Source organism: Bos indicus, chromosome X, assembly GCF_029378745.1.
Source record: "Bos indicus isolate NIAB-ARS_2022 breed Sahiwal x Tharparkar chromosome X, NIAB-ARS_B.indTharparkar_mat_pri_1.0, whole genome shotgun sequence".
In the NCBI taxonomy this organism is placed as follows: domain Eukaryota; kingdom Metazoa; phylum Chordata; class Mammalia; order Artiodactyla; family Bovidae; genus Bos; species Bos indicus.
In genome coordinates this window covers 144,345,856-144,368,532 of record NC_091789.1, presented here as the reverse complement: position 1 = coordinate 144,368,532, position 22,677 = coordinate 144,345,856, and the positions used below count along the sequence as shown (strand labels likewise).

Genomic DNA, 22,677 nt, shown 5'->3' with positions numbered 1-22,677 from the left:
TTGAGCCACCTGGGAAATTCCTAACGTACCATATGCATGCCAAGTCAAGGGCGATGTGAAACTGTATCACCAAAACCACAGAGCTTGTTGGGAAGATGGAGTTAGGGGCACAGTGCCCAGAAACCTCATTGGTGGCACATAAAAAGATGGGAACCACATAGAACCAGTAGCACAGTTTGACACATGTTAAATGGTTAAGGAATGTATGAATACCACCCTAGTGCGCGTGCAAACTGGGAGTTGTCTGAGACGTGTGCTTGTGTGTTGGCTCAGTTTGGCGGCTGCAGTTTTCCATCTTGTGTTTCTCTCAGAGGAAATCGTGCAGAAACAGACGCGAAATTGGCATCATGCTCAAGTTCTGCCCGGACGCATGAATCACATTGGAACAAATTTGTGTTTTCCAAACAAGTGTCCGGGCAGAACTGACTGCATTTTATTGGATATTGAGACAAAGAGAACAGATTATTGTTGGCATCCTAGTTTCTGATCCCAGTGCCCAGCAACAGGCGCTTTTGGACTCAAGCCACCTGTAAAAATAAGGAGGTGGGTAGTGGGGAGTTGGTGGGAAATTGAAGGCAGCAATAAAAGGTGTTGCGAGTGGGGATACCATCTTCCTCTTCCAAGAACCAGAGATGCATGGCCCAGCTCACAGACACGGAACTCTGTGTGGGAGGGCGTCTGGTGGACCTGGTGCTCATCCACAGATGGCGTCTTCATTTATGACAGCTGAACCCAAAATGAGTCAAATACCAAGTTCAGCATTGTTTCCTGTGTGACAAAGTGCAAGGAACACATTGATGTGAATAAAGTTCAAAAGAGTGATATCAAGTGGAAAAAGTAAGTTAGAGAAGAATATGTGAAGTATGGTTCCATTTCTGTAGAGTCTCTAAAACAGCCTGTATGAAACAAGCATACTGTTTAGTCATACCCAGATGTGCTAAAGCTCGCAAGAAAGGCAAGGAAATGATTGGAAGAGTCCACTGAGAAAGCAAAGACAAGGTGTTCACAGGTTCCTGCTCTTCTGTCCTAAACTTGGGAGTGGGTACATGATAGTAGGTACATAAATATTTTTTCAGCTGTAAATAATATGTAACAGATTCATGTCTCTATTTATAAAAGAGTTCACAATAATCTTTTCAAGTGTCAGGAACCCAATGGAGATTTTATAATTGAAGTTTAGTTACTATGACTCAGTAGTAGCAGATTTTCATTGTTATTATAGTAGAGCTAGAAATTCCTAACACTTACCCCAGTTCTTGGAGGAAAGGAGCAGAGTAAAAAGTAAATGCAAAGAAATCATTCATGGGTACGAATAAAATCCTTCCAGTCAAAACCCAACTAACTACGCAACCAACTCCACTCAGTTTGAGATACCGAGCTGATCTTCATTTCGGCAAAGACACTAAATGAGCTTTTTTAGAAAATATACTTCCCATCATAGGTGATCTGGGGTGCAGTGGTCAGTGGTTAAGAATCCGCCTTGCAATGCTGGAGATGCAGGTCCCGACCCCTGGGTCGGGAAGATCTCCTGGAGGAGGAAATGGTAACCCACTCCAGTATTCTTGCCTGGAGAATCCCATGGACAGAGGAGCCCGGCGGGCCACAGTCTGTGGAGTCCCAGAGTCAGACACGACTGAGCGACTAAGCACAGCACACAGCACAGAGGTTTTAAAGTTGCCATCGTCAAGTCACAAATGTGCTGCAGTGCATTGCCTTAGAGCCCTGCTTGATTCAGTCTCTATTAATTCAAATTAAAGCGAGTGATTAGATTTTGGCATCTGCTGGGAACAAATTTGCCTTCTTTAATCCCTAATTTGATCATGACAATTTTATTCAGTCGTTTTTTTGAGAATTATGAAATACCTCTCACATTGTTCAGTTCACCACATGTCATGGCTGGCAATGGCTCAGGTAATTTAGATGCTTGTAATTTTCTAAATGGTATCATGCTCTTCAAGTGTACCCTTGGGTCCAAATCCACATTAACTGACAAAAAATTATAGATAATTTTATTCTAGGCAATACAAAAGGGCAGGATTGTGGCAGGCATAATAAAACATCCCTTAAATAAAGGGATATGGGCTCCCCAGAGCACAGGCTCAAATAAGCCCACTACCACTAGTTAAAGACCAGTTTAACCACTGCTAGTTTGTGTGCCTTTAGTTAAAGGCTGGTTCATCTGATTAGAGAGCTGGAAGACCTCCCTTGTGTTTTCTAGGAAGGAGCTTAGTGAGTTCTTTCAAATAGATGCCCACATGCTTGCTCACTGTTGGTCTTTCTCTTTGAATTAAGAAAAACAGATATCTGTCAGTAATTCCTGAGATGAAAATGGTCTGTTCAAACCCATTGTGAAATTTCCTATATTAGCATTACAGGTGATGAAAAGCCAAAGAGTATTTCAGGACTGACCTTAAATAGTGAGAAATTAGGAAGACTTGTATTGCTCTTCTCAGGATGGGAACAGTGCTTCTCTACCTGGACTGCCTTTTAGAATGGGTTTGGGTGGACTCTGGGAGTTGGTGATGGACAGGGAGGCCTGGAGTGCTGCAGTTCATGGGGTTGTAAAGAATCGGACATGACTGAGCGACTGAACTGAACTGAACTGTGGAGTCTGTAAACTCCCTGTGCCCATGATACACCTCAGATCAATTACATCAGATTTCCGGGGGAGGGGATTAACTAGTCCTCCTTGGTTTCTAATTCCCCAGAGGATGCTGTTGAGCACCAAGCTCAAGAAGGACTAGGATAGCTATTCAAGAAAATGATTGCTTGGCAGAGCAATGCCCACTAGGAGGCACTTTGATGTTATGTAAACATCCTGACAGTGACAAGAGCTGAGATTGTCCCATTATGCATTATACAATGGGAAAATGGATACTGACCACAAATTTCACTGGCTGGCTCACTCTGTGTCTAATGAATCTCTGATTACAGGCTTGTAAATTGCTAGCTAGGCAGTAAACATTCACTTCATTTCAGCCAATTGTGGGAGAGGTTGAAGATAAAATGTTATTTATCCGTTGGTGATGCTTCTATATCCAGTGCATGCGTGTATGTTCTGTCATATCCGACTCTTTGTGACTCCATGGACTGTAGCCCAGCAGGCTCCTCTGTCCATGGGATTTTTCAGGCAAGAGTACTGGAGTGGGGTGCCATTTCCTCCTCCAGGGGATCTTTTCCACCCAGGGATCGAACGCACATCTCCTAAGTTGCAGCCAGATTCTTTACCACTAGTGCCACCTGGGAAGCCCAGGCTTTGTGAGTCAAGAGGCAAAATTGAGGAACTGTTCTCACTCACAGCTAAGTCGTGTTCGACTCTGCGATCCCATGGACTGCAGCACACCAGTCTTCCCTGTTCTTCACTGTCTCCCAGAGTTTACTCAAATTCATGGCCATTGAATCAGTGATGTCATCTAACCATCACATCCTCTGCTGCCCTAGTCTTTTACCTTGTTTACATACTACATTTAAAAAGATTAAAAGCTTAGGTTTTAAAGATCTTAGCTTGTGGGTCATACGAAAATAGGCTGTGGTCTGCATTTGGCCCACTGGCCATAGTTAGCCAACCCCTATCTAAAGTTCCATTGATATTTTATTGTATTTGCTTTGCAACAAAGCTAGCCAGATGTCTCTTTATCTTGGCCATCTTTCAATAGTCAAAAATAAACAGTTAAAATCAATAGATACATGTATCTTTTCAACACAGCAGAGGGTAACCTGCATAGGATAAAATGCCATACGTAAAATTAGGCTGATAACTACTTATTCATTCCTTGAATGATCTCATTACTCCGGAATTATTAAGATTTACTATGCAGTGAATTGTCTCGGGGGTTTATACATTAGTATAAAAGTAGGCATTAATATAAATTATAATATCAAATTATAGCTAAATTACCAACAAAAGCAGCCTCTGTTCCATACAATTTAGTGAATCTCAGCTTGAAAGATGCTTCTGGGAGGAGGCAGGTGTTACTTTCCTGGCAGAGGCACTCAGGCAGCTCACTCCCCGACCTTCTCCATCCTATGTTTCAGATAAAGACCATCTTGAGTGGCTTCATCATCAGGGGCTACTTGGGCAAGTGGACCCTGCTGATCAAGACTGTCACGCTGGTGCTGGTGGTGTCCTCAGGCCTGAGCCTGGGCAAGGAAGGGCCGCTGGTGCATGTGGCCTGTTGCTGCGGCAACTTCTTCAGCAGCCTTTTCTCCAAGTACAGCAAGAACGAGGGCAAAAGGCGTGAGGTGAGCATGCGCAGAGTGAAGCCCCGTCCTCTCCGGGCTTACCTGCACCTGCTGACTTTCCCGAAAGACCTGGAACTGACGGGACCTCTTTGCCTCACAGGTGTTGTCAGCCGCGGCCGCTGCTGGGGTCTCCGTGGCCTTTGGTGCTCCGATTGGGGGTGTGCTTTTCAGTCTGGAAGAGGTGAGCATGGGCAGTGGAAGGGCCCCGTGGTTCTGAGCACCGAGAAACACATGGGGGGTCAGCAAGGCAGGAGGCGTTCTTCTTCAACTCTCTTGAGGACTGGATCCAAAGGAGGGTTGAGAGATTCCTACAACTCATGAAGGAGCCACAGTATTCTCTGTGAAATACCTTTTTTTAAAGTCTTGTTTTAAAAATTGCCAATGTGATTTTGAGGGGGCAGGGTGGAGATTTGGTCTCCTGTCTCTTCCATAAACAATGTAATGAATAAACAATTTTAATTTTTTTTGCCACCAGAATGGATCTAGTCCAGTGCTCGGCCCATGTTGTGGGTCAAGAGCCAGATAGTAAATACTTGAGGCTTTGCATGTCTCGGCGCCTGGTCCCAGCCACTGATCTTGGCCCTTGTAGCTTGGGGGGTGCAGCAGACCACATGGCCGTGCGCCGCCTGGCTGTCTTCCAAAAAGACCTTCCTTGTGAATGTTGGAGTTTGAATTTTCTATCATTGTCACCAGATATTGTCCTCGTTTTGAATATTTCACGTCTCAAAATATTCTTTTCTCCCCAAAAAGTATAGTTGATTTACAATGACGTATAAATGTCTGCCATATAGTGCCGTGATTCAGCTACATATATATAGATTCTTTTTCTCCCTGAACCATTTAAAAGTGTAAAAACCATTTTTAACTCGTGTGCCCTCCAGATACAGCTGCTGAGCCAGGAGTTTCAACCCAGCCTCTGTTGTCTCAAGAATCAAATCAGAGGTTGATTTTCTTTTAGGAGGCTCTCTCTGTCATAAACAGAATTATGATACAGTGTTCTCATTTCTCTTATAAAATAGCTCAAATGCACCTTAAATGGTATCTGTTCCAATTTTAGACAGAGTCCTTTAAAATATCTTTGTTCATGTGTTTGGGCCTTATTTACACCACTGATTGAGGAAGTAAGTTCCTCCCATTTTTCATTTGAGTATGACTTTCATGGCAAATGCCAGCAGGGGGCTGCTGATCAGTGGGTCTGGGGCCCTGGGGCAGCTCTTTTGTCTACCAGTCTCTTATTTTTCACTCGTTGGTCGCAGGTCAGCTACTACTTTCCCTTAAAGACCCTGTGGCGGTCCTTTTTTGCGGCCCTGGTGGCAGCCTTCACGCTGCGATCCATCAATCCATTCGGGAACAGCCGCCTCGTCCTCTTCTACGTGGAGTATCACACGCCCTGGTACATGGCTGAGCTCTTCCCCTTCATCCTGCTTGGGGTCTTCGGGGGCTTGTGGGGGACCCTCTTCATCCGCTGCAACATCGCCTGGTGCCGGAGGCGCAAGACCACCAAGCTGGGGAAGTACCCAGTGTTGGAGGTCATCGCGGTGACTGCCATCACCGCCATTGTTGCCTACCCCAACCCCTACACACGCCGCAGCACAAGCGAGCTCATTTCCGAGCTCTTCAATGATTGTGGGGCCCTTGAGTCCTCCCAGCTGTGTGACTACATCAACGACCCCAACATGACGCGGCCCGTGGATGACATCCCCGACCGGCCAGCCGGGGTTGGGGTTTACACGGCCATCTGGCAGCTGGCCCTGGCGCTGATCTTCAAGATCATCATTACCATATTCACCTTTGGCATGAAGGTCAGTGAAGGGGAGGGAAGGTGCCAGGGGTGGGGGGCAACCCTGTCCTTCTGAAGATGGGACCCCAGAATCTGATCATGCCAGGAGAAAGGGGGAGCTGAGCTTTGCTGAATGGTCTCAGGTGCCGGCCACTTGACATTCTTTCAACAAACAAAAAAACAATGCTTTTGATAAACAGTAAGCCTATGGAGTAGAGATTTTTAACCCCATTTTATAAGTGAAGAAGCTAAGGCTCAGAGTGTATCATTCATACGGAGATGTGTACAGCTTGGTGAATGTTCACAAAATACACTTGTGTGACCAGCACCTCAGACCAGGAGCAGAACACTGGGAACCTTCCAGAATTCAATTCTGTTCCACGGCAATTGTTTTTGTGGTATTTCTATGAATTGTTTCTTTTTAAGAAAGTCTTGAGAAGCTGTGTACTTGGATGCAGTGGTCAAACACAAACCTGAATTTTTGCCTTGAGAACAAGGAAGGATAGACATTATTAAAGGTGACTGTCTGTGATGCAGAGGGATTTATTTTCATTCTGGTGCCTGCTGGGAGAAGTCTGCTTTGAAGTCACAGGGGATTAGATGATGGGGGGTGGGGATAAGAGATGTTCAAGGAATAATTTCCTTAGGAATGTCACACACTCTTGAAATTACACCGGAGGATCCAAACTTAACTTGAATTTGGTTAAAGACCCACTTCCATCCTCAGATTCATGACAATCGGCTAGGAAGGGGTTGCGGTTCATAAATGCAGCTGCCGGTCACAATTGGCAGCCATGTGCAGTCTCTGAACAGAGTCAAGTCTGTTCTGTACTACGTGTCTGATGACTAGAGAGATGAACATGTATTCTCTCAGCAAAATACAAAACGCGCTATTACTGAGGCCTTTCGGTTTATATAGTTTCTCTGACAGGTGTTTGGCTGCTGTATTTTCAAGAGGGCAGTAAGTCCATGACAAGGTTTTTGGAAGATGCAAGACAGGTCCACTGATGTTTTTAGCTTCTTTATTTGACCTGTGAACAGTTGAAGGCCTTGCTTTTCCATTGTCATGCTGTGGCGTGACATTTAATTTTAAAAGCTGATCTGAATGATGGGCGAGGGGAAAGAGAGTGGTGAGTATCTGAAGTGACAGATGCGCACTTTGAATGTTATTTGCAGTGGGGCTTATCATCCTTTAATCCACAGCAGGCAAACCAGGCCAGCTTTTGAAGGCGAGGAAATGAAAGTGTAAAATTGCATTCTCTCCAAGTCACAGTAGATCACTGGTCCACGGTTTCCCAGTTGACCCATATTTTGAAGTGTTGCCCCGCCTTTGAAGACTGAAGGAAGACACCAGCTTGTTGAGGGAGGCCGAGTTTCCTGGGGGGGTGTGGCGGCGAGAATGGGGACCCCTTCCCTCATGCATCTTTCTCCTGTGCTCCCTGCAGATCCCGTCTGGCCTCTTCATCCCCAGCATGGCTGTGGGGGCCATGGCGGGCAGGATGGTGGGAATCGGTGTGGAGCAGCTGGCTTACCATCACCATGACTGGATCATCTTCAGGAACTGGTGCAGGCCCGGTGCAGACTGTGTCACCCCAGGGCTCTATGCCATGGTGGGGGCTGCAGCTTGCCTAGGTACTGTGTGGGCGTGGGTGTGTGTGTGTGAGAGAGATGTGAGTAGCCCAGGGCTTTTCTTTGCTCAGTCATCCAGGGACCCAGGCTGATGGGATCTCTGCCATCTTGTCACTGTACCATCTAAAATAGTGTGTAGGCAGCAGGGAGCTGCTCAGTATCCTAGAATCTATGGGACAGCCCTCCCCTAGCCCCACCCCAGTGAAGGAAGAATGACCCAGCTCCAGCTGTTCCTCATTGCAAGATCAGGAGTTAGTGTGGATTCTTCCTTTGAATACCAAGGGACACAAGGGTGGGCGCATCTCCTGTCTGTTGTTTGTCATCATTTAACCGCTCAGTTGTGCTTGACTCTTGGGACCCCGTGGACTGTAGCCCACCAGGCTCCTCCATCCATGGGATTTTCCAGGCAGGAGGACTGGAGTGGGGTGTCCTTTCCTACTCCAGGCCATCTTCCTGACCGAGGGATTGAACCCACGTCCCTGCATTGGCAGGTGGCTTCTCTACTACTGAGCCACTTGGAACATGGCTGCCTATAGCCTTTAGAAATCTCTACCATTTCCAGCTTGAGGGGTTTGGGAAAAGAGCCACATGTACTGAGACAGAAACCTGCAGAGCCCATATAGGATCCACTCACCAAAATGCAAAGGGTGTGAAAGTGAAAGTGAAGTCACTCGGTCGTGTCCAACTCTTTGTGACCCCGTGGACTGTATCCCACCAGGCTCCTCCATCCATGGGATTTTCCAGGCAAGAGTACTGGAGTGGGTTGCCATTTCCTTCTCCAGGGGATCTTCCCAACCAAGGGATCAAACCCGGGTCTCCCGCATTGCAGGCAGAGGGTGTGGTCCTGGGTGAATAGACAGCTCACTGTCACTCACAGGAGGAGACCCGGACAGATGGGACTTACGGTGCTGATGCGAGGCTGTGTTTACCGAGGTCCGAGCATGGGCACCGTGTAGGACCATTCCTGTAGAACAAGGGCCAGGAGGACGGAGCCGGCTTGTCGGTCTCCAGTCTGTGTCCTCTTGCAGGTGTGGAGTGGAGTCCTGTGATTCCCTTCCTCTCTTGTGTTGCAGGTGGTGTTACCAGGATGACGGTGTCGTTGGTGGTCATCATGTTCGAATTGACGGGAGGCCTCGAGTACATCGTGCCCCTGATGGCAGCAGCCGTGACCAGCAAGTGGGTGGCCGATGCCTTCGGGAAGGAAGGCATCTACGAGGCCCACATCCACTTGAATGGGTACCCGTTCCTGGACGTGAAGGACGAGTTCACCCACCGCACACTGGCCACTGATGTCATGCGGCCGCGGCGAGGGGAACCACCCCTGTCCGTGCTCACCCAGGACAGTATGACTGTCGAGGACGTGGAGACACTCATCAAGGAGACTGACTACAATGGCTTCCCTGTGGTCGTCTCCAGAGACTCAGAGCGCCTCATCGGCTTTGCCCAGAGGAGAGAGCTGATTCTTGCCATAAGTGAGTAAAGCAGGGAGTCTCCAGGAACAAATGTGCCCCCAAATTCTCCAAGAGGTTGGAGAGGGTAGATGAGGGTCAGAGGGCTTCAGGCCAAGCTGAAGGCTTGTTCGTTTCACCTGGGGATCTGGCCAGACTGCAGGAGGTCTGGGGAGGTACCTGCCTGCTAAGTTGCTTCAGTTGTGTCCAACTCTTTGCGACCCCATTGACTGTAGCTTTCCGGGTTCCTCTGTCCAGGGATTCTCCAGGCCAGAATACCGGAGTGGGTAGCCTTTCCCTTCTCCAGGGGATCTTCCCACCCCAGGGATCGAACCCACGTCTCTTACATCTCCTGCATTGGCAGGTGGGTTGTTTACCACTAGCGCCACCTGAGACCCTGCATTTCTCCCAAGCTCCCTCTTTTATCCGATCAAACTGTAATGAAAAGATCATAAAATAACTATCTCGTCACTGTACATTAGGAGTGCATGCTCTGAATGGAGCAATCAGTGAGCAGCTTTGCTACGACACTTGAGGGCTGTGCACCTGTAGCTCTGACCTGAATTTATTCAAACTCTTGTGGGAGGCCAATGGAGTAGGGTGGCTGACAGCAGCAGTGGCCAGTAAGGAGTGCGATCATGGTGTCCCCCTTCCTGGGAAGGGCACCTAGCAGGACACAATCCCTCAATTAGTTCCCATTTAATGAAACAGTGAAACCCCATTTTTGTGAATGGGCCAGCGCCCATGGACTTCCGGGGGGCTCACTGACCTAGATGCTGAGTTCTTTGCCTCAGAAACCTCCCTCGGCACCGCTCAAGCCCTTCACATCACTTCATGATGTCATGTCTGGTTCCAGCAGGTCAAGTCACGTGGGTTCCATGTGGGTCAAGTCAGTACTGTGGGATGTTTTTCCTCCTCACAGGCTAACTGGGCGAGCTGTGCCAAGGGGCAGGCTATTCACTTGGGAGAGGAAATGGTGCCCAGGTGTTTGTTATGTCCCAGAGATGGGCGGCTCAAGCCTAAGGTCACCTGTCGACCTATGGATGGGCACCTTGAAAGGGGAGCAGGAGGCAGAAGGATTACAAAGACAGGCCTAGGTGTGAGTCTGTGAAGGCCCTGGCAGGGAGGAGCGCGCCCCTCATCCCGGTGGTGGTGCTGCCAGACCTCCTGATGCAGCTGGGGTAAGGAGGCACAGAACGCATCCTCGGTGCGAGGTCAACATGAATGCCCTCCTGCTCAGCATGTCCCTCTGTCTTGCAGTATGCTGGGGGCCCATGGCCTAACTCCCGTGTGCCCTTGATAATTGAACTTCCAGAACGTTTATGAAGTTTGCCTCAGGGACTTTTCCAGGTGCGATGGCAAAGCACCTCACCGGGAACATACCTTTGCTTATCTCCGCCCTTTGTTAACTATTTCTCAGGCTCTCCATTTGAATTTCTAGAACATTTTCACCATGTTAAAAAGCTTTTAAAATATTTTTAAAGTATCATCATCAAAGGCTTTATAAAAATAAGTTTAAGCAGGCTATAGTGTCTAATTTTAGCACGTTGCTGAAACATATTTACCTCTTTCCAAAGCAACAATTGATTGTATGTTTTAGACACAAAAGCACATTTGCTTTCTCTTTATTATAGGTCCTGTCACTTAATAGGTAGGTGCCTTTAGGCATGACTATAGCCTTATAAATAATGAAATTAAAAAAAAAAAGTTGTATAGTAGGTTGGGTTTGTTTTAAATTAATATAATCAGCAGCCTTTAAAAAAATTTATTCAGTCCCTAAAATCTTTTAAGCAAAGGTTGAAATTTTAAAACTCAAGTAATAAATGTCACAGAATCCATTACCTATTGTGTAGCTGCAGGCACACCTGCTAGGAGACAGCTTACTAATTTTGCTGAAACCCATTACTGTAATCAAGTGGGAAGCAGTAATTGTCATCAACCAGTTCGAGAAGAAATATCAGCTTGCCAACTGAGTGCTCTCCTAGAAGCTATGTTTGAAGTGTTTGGAGAGGCAGCATGCAGTGTAAATAGTACCTATATGCTTTCCATCAGACGGAAAACAGTATGAAAGCTGCTATTTACATGGTTTCTGGGAAGGTAAGTTGTCTTCGGGTGTGAGCAGTCAGAAAAGCTGTTTTCCTTCCAGAAGAGTCCAGTACCCTGGTGGAGTGTTTGTGGAATGAGATGCCCTTTTGTGGATACAGAAAAAGGACCTGAGCATTGAGCTAGTAGGGGCTTCCCAGGTGGCTCAGTGGTAAAGAATCTTCCTGCCAATGCAGGAGATGCAGGTTCGATCCCTGTGTCGGGAAGATCCCCTGGAAGAGGATATGGCAACCCACTCCATTATTCTTGCCTGGAGAATCCCCCTGGACAGAGGAGCCTGGTGGGCTACAGTCCACTGGGTTGCAGAGAGTCTGACTTGACTGAGCTTGAGCACAATTGAGCTAGTAATGATTCCAAGCCAGTTTCCCTTCCAGGGAACTCAGGAGCAGAGATTTTAGATAGGTCCAAGATAAGAAAAAACTGGTGCATGTGTACTAAGTCACTTTAGTTGTGTCCGACTTTTGCGACCCCATGGACTGTAGCCTGCCAGGCTTCTCTGTCCGTGGAGTTCTGCAGGCACGAATACTGGAGTGAGCACCCTGCCCTTCTCCAGGGGATATTTCCGACCCAGGGATCAAACCCAAGTCTCTTATGCCTCTTCATTGACAGGTGGGTTCTTTATCACTGAGGCACCAAGGAAGCCCAGTAGATGAGACAAAGAACAATTTTTTTTTTCTTATGTGTCATGTTTAAAATAGTATATAAGTTGCTCCTATGAAGCTGGGAATGTTGTATTTCCAGTCCATCTCTGGTATGCCAAACCATAGCTGCTGTCTTTGTTGGAGAGCAGCTAGTACGTCTGGCCCCCTTCACCATCACATGCACGCAGGGCAGTATATGGCCCTGGGCAAGGTCCTGAGACATGGGACTTGACTTCTTGGCAGTGATGCGGCTCTTGCTGCATTCAGCAGGCTCAGGCTCTTCTCGTCTTGAATTCTGCAATTAAGTGAGGACAGACCCAGAGAGGACTCCATGGGAAGCCACAAAGATGATTAAAGGGATGGAAAGTTAGAATCATGGGCCAGAGTTAAGGGAACTCTCATTTTTTTTTTTTTTTTTGCCTGGTGGATGATTTGATGATGATTCTCCAGCATATGGAAGAGGCTTGCTTACAAGGGCTCTCTGTCCAGAACTGAGCACCAAGAAACGTGTCTGATCTGTTGGGTGAGCTCTTTGTCCCTGAAGAGATTTCTTCCTGGGAGTGCTGTTAATGATGGGAGAGGCCATGTGAACAGTGGTGTCATCTGCTTCTTTCTGCTGGGGATGAAAACATATGTGCAGAGGGACTTCTCCATGCCTTAGAAGCTATATGCATGCTAAGTCCTTAAGTTGTGTCCAACTCTTTGTGACCCCATGGACTGTAGCCTGCCAGGCTCCTCGGTCCTTGGGATTCTCCAGGCAAGAATACTGGAGTGGGTTGCCATGCCCTCCTCCAGGGGATCTTCTGACCCAGGGATTGAACCACTACCTCTTATGTCTCCTGCATTGAGGTGGCAGGTTTTTTTTTTTTAACTACTGATGCAACCTGGAAGCCCTTATAAGCTATAATTTGTCACAAAATAATCTACTTTTTCTTCTAAATAGTTTTTACTTCTTCTTTTTTTTTTAACCACAACAGCTTTGTACTGACCGCCACTATAGTTGCTTCTACTTTTCCTTTTTAAACTCTCTTGTTAGTTATGTGTGTTTTATGGAAGCTTTTATTTTTTTAAACTTCAATATCTGGCATCTGCCTAAGCTTTTTTAATATTAAAATTGTTTTAAATTTCGATTTTTTATTGAAGTATAGTTGATTTACCATCTTGTGTTACTTTCTCCTATACAGCAAAGTGATTCAGTTATACATAGATATACATTCATTATTATTCATATTCTTTTCCATTATAGTTTATCGCAGGATATTGAATATACTTCTCTGTGCTCTACAGTAGGACCTCATTTATCTGTGGAAGCATTTTTAATGAACAGGATGATACAGTATTACCTCCCTAAAAATATGATGAGTTTCTCAACCATTGACATTGGGCTGGATCATTCTTTGTTGAGAGGTGCTTACCTTTGAACTGTAGTATTATCCTTGTGCTCTACCCTGAGGGTGGAGGCAGAATTACTCCCAGTTGAGAACCATTTCTCTGAAGCCATTGTAGTAACTTGTTGAGTAGCTAAGTCATGTCCGACTCTGCAACCCCATGGACTGTAGCACACCAGGCTCCTCTGTCCTCCACTATTTCCTGGAGTTTACTCACATTCATGTCCATTGAGTCAGTGATGGTTATCTAACCATCTCAGTCTTTTACAATTTCTTGGCCTGTGACAGTGTGTGACATTCACTTCATCAACACTTTCCTCATTACCCTCCGTGAACCTGACATGATGATCATACTGCTGCTAGCAAGTGCCTTTTTGTTGACTGCAGCTGGGGCCTTTTTGTTCAGCAGAGGAGAGCTCAAGGCTTTCCTCTAATGCTTCCTTTGTGAGATAGACTGTGTTGTGTATGGGAGGCAGAGCCAAGGGCACTGATGGTCAGTAGACCTACTCACTCATTCATTCAGTTTGAATGATTGACTCATGCGTGCATTTGGCAAATATCTGTTTTGTGTCTGCTGTATTCTAGGCGTTGTCCAGGCACTGGGAACACAGCACTGAGCAAGAAATAACAGAGCTCAGTGCTGTTAGAATCAGGGCTTCTAACTCAATCAGTATATTCAGAGGCAATAGAAGCTTGTTATTTATTTCAGCAACTGGATCCACAGTTGGCTAAGTTGTATTTAGTTTTATGAGGGGTTCAACAAATCCATGTGATCAGTTCCTGATTGGGGTTTGTGGCTTGATCCAAACCTGATGTTCAACTGGGCTGTTGAAATAGGTGAAATTCCTGTTATGTGGGACTTTGAGAAAATCAATCTGTCTATGAAAATGAGTAGGCTTCCCTGGTGGCTCAGATGATAAAGAATCTGCCTGTAATGCGGGAGATCCAAGTTCGATCCCTGGGTCAGGAAGATCCCCCTGGAGAAGGAAATAACAACCCACTCCAGTATTCTGGCCTGGGAAATCCCATGGACAGAGGAGCCTGGTGGGCTGTATTCCATGGGGTTGCAAAGAGTTGGGTACGACTGAGCAACTAATGCTTTCACTTTCATGAAAATGAGTAGTAAGTGTGTGTTGACTGTTGCTTCTCACCTTAGTGTTTTAGGAGAGATCTGTCTTGATTTAGGAGAGAAATGTGTAGTGTGTATTGTGTGGCATCTACATCTGCAAACACGTTGTGCACCAGTGTCATCTGGTATTTGGGGTTGAATCTCACTCCATTTGATGTAACTCAATTGAATCTGACGCACATACTGTGCAGGCATTTGCCCAGCGGGCCCTCTGTTCCCCTTTTAAACAGAGACCCCTTTTCAAACTCAGTCTGACCCCGAATGCTGCCAGTTTTCCATTAGAGTATTCTGTGGCAATAAATGGCTTTAGAGCCAGCAGTTAGAATTTTTATTTTTCAAAGAACAATATAGGTGAATAGTCGTCTTTGAGAAGGCAAAAAAAGTGTATTATAGAAACCAGAATCCATTTTAAGGCAAGCCTTGCTGTACCTTTTCCCTAACCTTTTCCCATGAACCAAAAGAAAGATTAAAATTCCAACAGAAGGAAAATCGCCTTGGAGAAATATCTGGAGACCGATGGATTTATTTCATGTGTGACTTAAAATAGCCTGGGTTTCTAGTACCACATAAAGCTGTATTTCTAATGAGTTCCTGTTACCCTACTTTTTCTGCAGCTTTTTTTCACATGGGCCTGTCTACAGATAGAAATAGGCTAATTGTTACCATAACAGTGTTACTATCTTTCTTTGTGAAATCCACAAAATGGCCCATTTTTTTTTTAAGAGAGACAATCCAAAGGATTGGCGGTGGGGGAGGAGTGGGGAATGCAGCTTTTCTAGGGCTATTTTTTGGTCCCAAGGCTTATATTTGGAATTAGGCTGTGTTTCTGGGATGGTCCTCTTGGTTTCTTGTTCCTTTCAGGATTTATAAATGCCATTTGGGCTCATTATAAGTTAGTTTGTGAAAACACAACAAAGCAATGTATTAAGGTCATTGGGCAGCTCATTAGGTTTTTTTTTTTTTTTTTTTTTTTCATGTCACAGTTCAGCCCCTGATGAGGTGTGTTAGGAAAGCAGGGGTGCCCTGGCGTCCAGGCAAAGGCAGTGCATTCCCAGGAAGGAGCCATCCTGCTCAGGCCCATCTTGCAAGTCTTTGCAATGGATGATCAGGTCACACACAGCAGGGGAGTCTCGCACAGCATTAGCTTGAGAGAAAGAGATGCCAATTCCACCGCTGTTTGGCTGAAGCCCCTCATTAGGAGTGTACAGTTTGCCCTCTGTTCCTCTTCTGTGTGGGATTCGAGGTTGTTGGGGAGGGGGAGTCGTGTATGGCTGTGGGTGGGGTGGGTTGGGCTGGGATGGGGAGAGGGACTCCACACGGGAGTCTTGTGCAGCTCACTGTCCTACTGGCCCCTTCCAGAGAATGCCAGACAGAGGCAGGAGGGCATCGTAAGTGACTCGGTCATGTACTTCACTGAGGAGCCCCCCGAACTGCCGGCCAACAGCCCACAGCCCCTGAAGCTGCGTCGCGTCTTGAACCTCAGCCCTTTCACGGTCACCGACCACACCCCAATGGAGACGGTGGTGGACATCTTCCGGAAGCTGGGGCTCCGCCAGTGCCTGGTGACCCGGAGCGGGTGAGTGGCCGGACCTTGGGGGGCACAAGATGAAGGGCCCATGGGAGGCTGATGGGGACCAGGGACCAGTCCTCCTAAGAGATGTCAGTAGGCTGTGGCGAGTGCAGGAGGAGATGCCAGCAAGGCTTGGAGGCAGGCTTCCAAGTGGGGCTGCTGTCTTCTGCCCTGAGGCTGAAGTTTGAGTCTAAAGGGGAGGAGCCCGTGGGGAGGGGCTGGGGCTCCCTACCCCAACCCCCACAGTGGTCCAGGTTCCTGGAGAAGGTTCACCCTGTTCTGCTAAAATGAGCAAGGAAAATCTCAGAGCTGATGAGGAAAATAGCTTGAGGCGCACGATGCTCCAACATTCCATCGGTGACACGCTAAGAAAGAGAGATGGGAATCTCATAAAAACTGTCGCACATTTTTCACACATGCAGTGTTTGAGAAGAAGGATATCAGTCCCTTCACCTTGAGAAAGCCGTGCAACTGGCTTGTGGAAGCGGGCATGGCGAGGGCTGCAGCTGGGTTTTCCCATGCCACTGGGTGCTACATTCTGGATTTTTCTCATAGACAAATGACCACACACAAACGTGAGGTGCACATTGTGCTCAAGTTGTTCCCTGATGCACCAGCCTGTTGAAAATGACTTGACATTTTCCAGTGTGATCGCAGAGCCATAAGCTTTGGTAGCTCGTGGCTTGGTCTCTGCCACAGCAGTATTGCTTCCACACCGTGTTATCAGGAAGCAGAAAACCAGTGCTGTAGAGATCAAAGGTTCATGATGGTGTGAGAGGTGCAGTGCCCTGTGGGCCGTGCCTTGGGCTCAGGGGCTCTCCCTAAATGCAAGGGCCTCAGAAGCTTGGGTGGAGGAAGGGATTGGTTTGGTTCAGGTAGCTTGGAACCTGGGATTCTCTGCCTAGTTGATTGCTTTATGGGCTGGAGGTGGGAGGTAGGGTATGGGCTATGGAGATATTGGTACCTGAAATAGCAGTTTTGGCCTTTAGGATCCTGAGGCTCAACTCTCTGACACAATTTCCAGGGCTACCTCGCTCCTGGTTAACCCAGCAGTTCTCAAGCAGGGTGATTGGCCCTGCAGAGATTTGGGGGTGTCATAAGTGGAGGGGGCAGATGCTGCTACTGGCATCCAGTGGGTAGAGACCAGGGATGCTGTTTAACACCCTCCAGTGCACAGCACAGCCCCCATCAAAGCAAAGATTTGTCAGGCGCAAGTGATACTCCTGTTCCAGCTGAGTGTCCCTGGGCTGGCGGCCCGGGGTAGCCACAGAGCACACCTCGCTTGGGCTTCCCAGGTGACTCATGGGTAAAGAATCTGCCTGTAATGCAGGAGACAGGCAGATGCAGGTTCAGTGCCTGGGTTGGGAAGATCCCCTGGAGGCAGACATGGCAACGCACCCCAGTATTCTTGCCTGAAGAATCCCCATGGACAGAGGAGCCTCTATCAGCAGGCTACAGTCCATGGGGTCGCAAAGAGTCATCCACGACTGAGCGACTGAGCATGCAGCAGGCACCCCTCACTTGGAGAGATTTCTTCCTGCTGCTTTGCTCATGGCGGGCAGCACAGGTCTCTGCAAGGGGCTGAATTTGCACTTGATCCAGAGAACTCCTAGCTGACAGGATGAGTGTCCTCCTTAGCTCTGACTGCAGCTGGTGGGTGTCTTGTGCTTGAGGAGGGGCAGTCAATGAACAGATGAATAAGCATTTGAGGCTAGAGATTATTTTCCCTGGTGGGTTCTTTTTTGGTCCAGCTGTGCAGCTTGCAGAATCTTAGTTCCTAGCCCAGGGATTGAACCTGGACACACGGCAGTGGAAGTGCAGAGTCTTAACTACTGGACTGCCCAGTACTTCCCCTCTACTGGCGGATTTTAAAGGCACCCAGTGGTTCTCAAACCTGAGCAGGCATCAGAATCTGAGAGGAGTAAACCTTCAGGTTAAACCCCGAGTACCAGGCCCTCCTGCAGTTACTGATCCTTCCCATCTGCGAGGGGCCCTGAGAATTGTACTTGTAACCAGCTCCCAGGGGCTACCGCTGGTCAAGGTCCCCACTTTATAAACGACTGAAGCCCACTGATGTGTGCTTGAATTTCCAGTGCTCGGCAGAAATACCACTGTGATCACCCATGTCGTCTCAAGTGTCTAGCAGTTTCTCTTTCCCTTTAAAATAATAATCCCACGTCAGTTATCATTGGAATTTTCAGTTCTGGCAGGAAATTCTGCCCTTGACGCCTGCTCACACCTCACGGAGCCCCATGTGAGGTTTTCCTGTGAAGATCTGGGTGCTGAAATTGGCTCCGAATGTTCTGTGAGAACACAAAATCGCTCTCACTCTCTCTCGCTGTATATACTTTAAACAAACACAGATGCTGATACGTTAGCGCTGGCAGGAGATCCTTGTTTGCGGGGCCTTTCATCTCCTTGGGCTTTGAGCCAGGGCAGGCCTGGCTCAAGCCAGCTCATGTTTTTGATCTGTTCCATCACCATGTACCGTCCCAGCTCTTGGCCGAGCCCCACAGCTCGTACCCTTGACTAGTGTAGTCTGAAGGACTTCTCAGGGCCTGGGCTCTATGGTGATCATGAAACCAGACCAGGAGCCAGAAAAGTCTTTGTCCTCATAAAGTTGAAGTCTTGGAAGCGTCCAGTGGCCAATAGTGAATTTGGGATTTTCCCCATAGAGGATCTAGAAAGAAAAAGGGAGCAGAGAAGATGCTAGGTGGGCCTTGAGGTCCTGACCAGGGTGGTCTTCTCACAAGAGCCCCGGTGCTCTAATCTGAATTATGTTCATGGTCGTAGATAGACTGTTTATCATTCCACAGATTCACTTGAACTGCTACCCAGAGAGGCTGGACATTGAAACACTTGATTTAGATCAAGTAGGACGTTTCATACCACTAACAAACCCCCTTGGATTGAATGCTGCTTCCTTCTGGGAGGTTGCTTATCTTTCCTCTTTTTTGATATTTGAATGGCATCACTGACTCGATGGACGTGAGTTTGAGCAAGCTCTGGGAGTTGGTGATGGACAGGGAAGCCTGGCGTGCTGCAGTCCATGGGGTCACAAGGAGTCGGACATGACTGAGCGACTGAACTGGACTGAACGGAATTTCTTTCGCAGGCCAGGGCACAATTTATGCCTGAACCCAAGGCAGCTCCTGAATCCGTATTTCCCCAGAACCGTTACAACCAGCTTGACTTTCAGACATTATAGTTACCAAGCTTTAAGACAGGGCTGTCAGGACTGCAGATGCCTAGTGTTTTGATACTGTCTTAAGGATGGACATAAGGAAACAAAACCCAGGCTTTATAGATATGGGAAGGGTGCCTGTGTGTGTTACAGTTAAGTTCTTGTCACTTTGCAGACGCTACCAAGTCTTTTTTTTGAAAGCAATATTGGTTTCTTCAGCATCTTGATGAGCTTCTATGTGAGGGAGAACTGGAGGAGGCTCAAAAAGTGTTACAAAAAAGAAAATCAAGGAGCTTGTCATCCACCAAGGAACATGGATATCATCCAGTTTGAGTTATGTTCTCCAAGTGTTCTGGAGCGTGGTGTCCTGAGCCAGGCTTTCAAATACAAATGTCCGTAAGGACCGAAGAGACTTTTAAGCTGAATGACTGTCTGCTGATTGGTGGCCCCCAGCCTCAGAACTCCTTCCACCTCGGATGAAAAGGTTCTTCCTCCTTTCACATGCTGCTGCTTCTCTGATGATCACACCTTTCTTAGTTATATATTATAGGCATAAGCTGCTTGCCTTCTAACTATTCATTTTTTTATTTTAAAGGGAGTTGAAGGACTGTTATGGACTAAATTTTGTGTCCCCAAGCCCCAAATTCATACACTGAAGCTCCAGCCTCCAATATGGCTGTCTTTGGAGACAGTGTCTATATGGAGGTGTGTGTATGCATGCTGAGTCACTCAGTCATGTCTGACTCTTTGCGACCTCATGGACTGTAGCCCACAAGGCTCCTCTGTCTGTGGCATTTCCCAGGCAAGAATACAGGAGTGGGTTGCTATTTCCTCCTCCAGGGGCTCTTCCCAACACAGGGATTGAACCTGCATCTCCTGCGTTGGCAGGTGGATTCCTTACCACTGAGCCACCAGGGAAGCCCACTTTAAGGAGCGAGTTAAGGTTAAATGAGGTCATAAAAGTCCCATCTCTAATCAGATGGGACTGATGTCCTTAGAAGGAGAGGAGACACTGGCGATGCCTGCATAGAGAAACAGGCCGTGTGAGGACACAGCAAAAAGGTGGCCGTCTACACACCCAGGAGAAACCGAACTGGCCAGCACCTTGATCTTGACCTTCCCAGCCTCCAGAACCAGGAGAACATACATTTCTGTTGTTAAGTTACGTAGTCTGTGGTACTTTCTTATGGCAGTACAAGCTGACTCCATCAGAACTCAGACTCACCTTGGCGGATTTAGGATAATAGCATCTTGTTTTATGGGGCATCTTTGATTTTACTGTATTTTTATAAATTTTAGAAATGTGTTTTAGTCACTGATCTATAAAAATGGTTAAAGTCAAGTAGCTCCAAATAGCTAGAAGGAAGAAAGTGTTAGTCGCTCGGTTGTGTGACTCCTTGCAACCCCATGGACTATAGCCCACCAGACTCCTATGTCCATGGGATTCTCCAGGCAAGAATACTGGAGTGGATTGCCATTTCCTTCTCCAGGGTGTCTTCTTGACCCAGGGATTGAACCTGGGTCTCTTGTGTTGTAGGCAGATTTTTTAATGTCTGAGCCATCAGGGAAGCTCAAGAATACTGAAGTGGGTAGCCATTCCTTTCTTCAGGGGATCTTCCTAACCCAGGGATAGAACCTGGGTCTCCCACGTCACAGGCAGATTCTTTAGCATCTGAGCCACTAGGAAAGCCCTACACAGCTGGAAGGAACAATGGTTCTTAGCTCTGTCCTCCTTTGCCACCCCTGACCCTTCCATTCAGACAACCACTTTCTTCCCTCCTAAGAATTTTGTCTTCTTGAATTAATAGACTGTATTTTCTGAGCCATTCAGAATTACAAAATAACTGAGCAGAAAGTACAGAGTTCCCTCTCTGGTCCTTTCTGTTTCTCTTCCTGTTCACATCTTACATTTATGGTTTATATTTGTTGTCCTCAATGAGCCAGTATTGAGGTGTTATTATTAACTATGATCCAGCTCAGTGGTAAAGAATCCACCTGCCAGTGTAGGAGATGCAGCTTCGATCCCAGGGTTGGGAAGATCCCCTGGAGGAGGAAATGGCAACCTACTCCAGTATTCTGAGGAGCCTGGTGGGCTACCATTCATGGGGTCACAAAAAGTCAGACACAACTAAGTGACTAAGCAACAGTAACCATTTACTTTAGGGTTCACTTTTGGTGTTGTGCATCCTGTGGGTTTGGATAAATTCATAATGACATGTATCCACCACTGCAGTATCATCAGGAATAGTTGCACAACCCTAAACATCCTCTGTGGTCTGTGTGTCCCTCCCTCTCTCCCCTCAGCCTCTGGTAACCGCTGACCTTTTACTCTGTCCAGCGTTTTGCCTTTTCCAGAGCGTCATAGAGTTGGAGTCACACAGTGTGTAGGGGAGGCAGGGGGTGTGCATTGCAGGTTCCTCCATGTCTTTCCCTGGCTTGATGGCTTGTTTTTCTTTCTGCTGCTGCTGCTAAGTTGCTTCAGTCGTGTCCGACTCTGTGTGACCCCATAGACGGCAGCCCACTAGGCTCCTCTGTCCCTGGGATTCTCCAAGCAAGAACACTGGAGTGGGTTGCCATTGCCTTCTCCAATGCATGAAAGTGAAAAGTGAAAGGAAAGTCGCTCAGTCGTGCCTGAGTCTTAGCGACCTCATAGACTGCAGCCTACCAGGCTCCTCCGTCCATGGGATTTTCCAGGCAAGAGTACTGGAGTGGGGTTTTTTTTTCTAGTGCTGAGTAATATCCATTGTCTAGATGGACCAGTTTGTTGATTCACTCACCCACTGAAGGACGTCTTCGGTGTTTCCAAGTTTGGGCAGTTATATTTGAAGCATACATTTTCTAAGACTAAGGACATTCTTTTTCATAACCATGGAGCTGTATGCAAAATTAACAGTAATTAAGTTTATCATTCACTATCTAGTTCATGTCATTTTCAGTCCAGGATTCCTTCAGTGTTCACACATTGCATTGGTTTGTTTTGCTTCTTTAGTCTCTATCTAGAAGAGCTTCCTGTCTTTTTTCCTTGTTATTTATGACCTAGATTTGTTTTTAAGAGTTCAGACCAGTAGTCCCACATTGTGAATTTGTTTGATTGCTTCCTCATGGTTTAATTTTTTTACAGTAGCTTCGGGCAATGTTCCAATATTGATGATGTCATAATGTCAGCTTTTCTGACTTGACTGGTGATAAGCTCCATCACTGGGATGAGGTGGTGATGGCCAGAGCGCTCTGTTATAAGGGGACATTTTTCTCTTTGTATGTAATCTGTGGAGGGATACTTTGAGACCATGTGCATTTTCTGTTTTCCAGCAACCATTTACGCAGTGGTTTGGGAATCCATTGATAAATTATTGACTAAACTAATGATTGCACTGAGGGTTGCAAAATGTTGATTTTCTAATTCTGTTGTGCTTGATACATTTTTTTCTCCAGTTTTTGAGACTATTGCTTTTAGTTGTAGTGCTTTCTTTCAGTTTTGTCATCTGTGTTGCCATTATTCTTTTTGTTCAGCATGTTTTTTTAAAAAACACTGTCAGCATTTTACCTGTATTATTTCTAAAGTT

General features: G+C 46.9%; 1 protein-coding gene across 4 annotated transcripts in view; it reads left to right on the top strand.

Moving 5' to 3' along the window:
- The window catches only part of CLCN4 (chloride voltage-gated channel 4), a 71,616-nt gene that overhangs the window by 43,234 nt on the left and 5,705 nt on the right, over window positions 1-22,677 (top strand). For 3 of the 4 annotated variants that reach the window (XM_019955896.2, XM_019955894.2, XM_019955895.2), the window contains 6 exons: window positions 4,036-4,242; window positions 4,343-4,423; window positions 5,499-6,044; window positions 7,468-7,654; window positions 8,725-9,123; window positions 15,720-15,936. In XM_019955896.2, the coding sequence (XP_019811455.2) occupies window positions 4,036-4,242; window positions 4,343-4,423; window positions 5,499-6,044; window positions 7,468-7,654; window positions 8,725-9,123; window positions 15,720-15,936 (1,637 nt within the window). Of the gene's footprint in view, window positions 1-4,035; window positions 4,243-4,342; window positions 4,424-5,498; window positions 6,045-7,467; window positions 7,655-8,724; window positions 9,124-12,293; window positions 12,367-15,719; window positions 15,937-22,677 lie in introns of those variants that run through there. The other variant, XM_019955897.2, reaches the window with a different exon arrangement.